This window comes from Pezoporus flaviventris, unplaced genomic scaffold (assembly GCF_033815535.1).
Source record: "Pezoporus flaviventris isolate CSIRO_AGI_PZ_B2104156 unplaced genomic scaffold, CSIRO_AGI_Pfla_v1 ptg000001l, whole genome shotgun sequence".
NCBI lineage: Eukaryota > Metazoa > Chordata > Aves > Psittaciformes > Psittacidae > Pezoporus > Pezoporus flaviventris.
Genome location: NW_026892549.1, coordinates 11209460 through 11211721, shown reverse-complemented (window position 1 = coordinate 11211721; position 2262 = coordinate 11209460). Strand labels below are relative to the sequence as shown.

The window sequence follows — 2262 nt, the reverse complement described above, 5'->3', positions numbered from 1 at the left end:
CGGTGAAGCCCGTAGGAGCTTGTCCGTGCACCCTGTGCCAGGAGAAGGGCCGTTCACGCTGGCGGACGTGGACAGCGGTGCCAGTAAGACCCTCCCAGCCCGGGGGCTCCCACCCCAGCGCGGCCGGAGGGCGCCGGCCAGGACAAGTCTCCGGGACGAGCACAAACCGCCCTCCGGCCGCCCGCCGGAGGAGCCCCCGGGAGGTGGAGGAGCGGGGGAGCAGGTGCCGGCCACGGCGACAGGTGGCAGCGGCGGCGGCCCCCGGCTAAAAGCAGCAGCCGCGCCAAGCCCGACCCGCCGCTCCGCCGGCGGGACACGGGGCCCCGGCGAGCAAGGGCGATGCGGCACCTGCTGCGCATAAAAGTCATGGGGCGGCGGGGCGGCGGAGGGCGCCATGAAGGCCGGCGGGGGGGCGGCGGGTTCGGGCGGCGGGAGGCGGCGGCGGCGGGCCCGGGGCTGCGGCGGGGGGCGGCGGGCGGCGGCCAACGCCCGGGAGAGGGACCGCACGCACAGCGTCAACGCGGCCTTCGGCGCCCTCCGCCGGCTCATCCCCACCCGGCCGGCAGACCGCCGGCTCTCCAAGGTGGAGACGCTGCGCCTGGCCGCCAGCTACATCGCGCACCTGGCCAACGTGCTGCTGCTGCAGCAGGCCGAGGGCACGGCGGCCGCCCAGCCCTGTCCGCAGCCTATGCCGCCAGGCACCACCGCGCCGCGACCCATCTGCACCTTCTGCCTGAGCGAGCAGCGGAAGCGGGTAAGGGCCCAGCCAATGCCACTCTTGGGAGTGCTGCTCTGGGAGGGTGGCTCTCAGTCTACACTGTGGGTTTGGGATTGTCCCAGCCTAGGGTTTAGGGCATCTTCGGTGTCCTCTAACCTGTGCTTTTCATCTCTGGCACAGCACCAAGAAGAAGAGAAGCCACCTCCTGGTCCAGCCATAAGTGGACATTGAATCGGCTGAGAACCTTGCACCCATCTCGCGCTGACTGTACAACTGCTCAGGGTAACCTCACCGCACTTGTTCTGTATGTTTACATTTGAATAACAGGGTCCTAAAAGAGTTACTTTTGAAGCCTATGCACTTTGTTTCACATTGTGACAGGTTTATTCAGGGTGTTTTGCCACTGAAACAGAACACTGTTGAGACAGTTGCACCTGGTGTAGCAGCTATTTTAGTGCGAGAAATGTTAAACCTAAGCAGCCAAGCCCTGATCTTGATGTCTCCTAAACCTGTGGCACATGATGAAACTTGAACTTCCAAACACACAGTGTCTGCTGTCAGGGAAGCTGTCACAAACGTGTCATGGTGGCCACCTCCAGCCCAGCCCAGGCTGCCACCCACTCCTCCAGCTGCACATTAATTCTTGGGCTGAGGCCTGATACCGACAGCTGACACACTCGAGAGGTCTGAACGATGCTGGTAGAGTATTTTAAGGTGTTCACAGAAAATGGGAAAACTTACAGTGAAAGCACCCCTGTCTGCTGTACACATAGGCACAGTGGTGCATGGACCCGGGCCGTAGCCAGGACAGGAAAGTGGAGAAGCACTACGTAAGCGATGCTCTTTTACCAGTGGTGAGAGTCGTGCCACTCCTTCAAATAGCGTGGGATATTCCTAAACCTGGCAAGCATGGGGGAGGGAGGGTTTCCCAAGGGCTCTCTACATTTATCCATCAGCCAGGTCATTCCCAAACTGTGCCTGTACATCGATGTAATTTATCTTCCCTCAGTTTATTAACTCATATGGGTTGGTTTTTTTTCTTTTAGAAGGAAGTCTAAAAGGCAAATATGCATGTTATGTTTTCCATTTGGGATATTAGTGAAATAGCAGGCTAAAATCTTAAAACCCTAGTAATGCTGGATTTTTATTTTTTTTTTTAAAGTATACAGATAACTATAAAAAACTTTGCAAAATTAAGCTATTTATATTTAATTAAGCCTTAATTAATCTGAACTTGTTACTCTGGGAAGCACTATGTATTCTTTCAAAGCTTGCTAACTGGTAACTAATTAGATATTACAAAAAATTCTTCCATGTGAGGGTGGTGACACATTGGAACAGGTTGCCCAGAAAAGCTGTGGCTGCCCCATCCCTGGCAGTGTTCACAGCCAGGTTGGATGGAGCTTTGAGCAACCTGGTCTAGCAGAAGGAGTCCCTGCCCATGGCAGGGGGTTGGAAATAGGTGATGTTTAATGTCCCTTCCAACCCAAACCATTCTGTGATACTGTGATTATGATTAACTGTACCACTTGGAGAAGGACTGC

The 2262-nt window shown here is 56.1% G+C and overlaps 1 protein-coding gene across 1 annotated transcript; it reads left to right on the top strand.

Annotated features, from left to right (window-relative positions):
- Positions 1-394: 394 nt before the first annotated feature.
- Positions 395-1839, top strand: LOC133273952 (basic helix-loop-helix transcription factor scleraxis-like). Its single transcript, XM_061462708.1, has 2 exons — positions 395-754; positions 899-1839. Exons 1-2 carry the CDS (start codon positions 395-397, stop codon positions 947-949), a joined length of 411 nt encoding a protein of 136 aa, XP_061318692.1. The 3' UTR covers positions 950-1839.
- Positions 1840-2262: the final 423 nt, after the last annotated feature.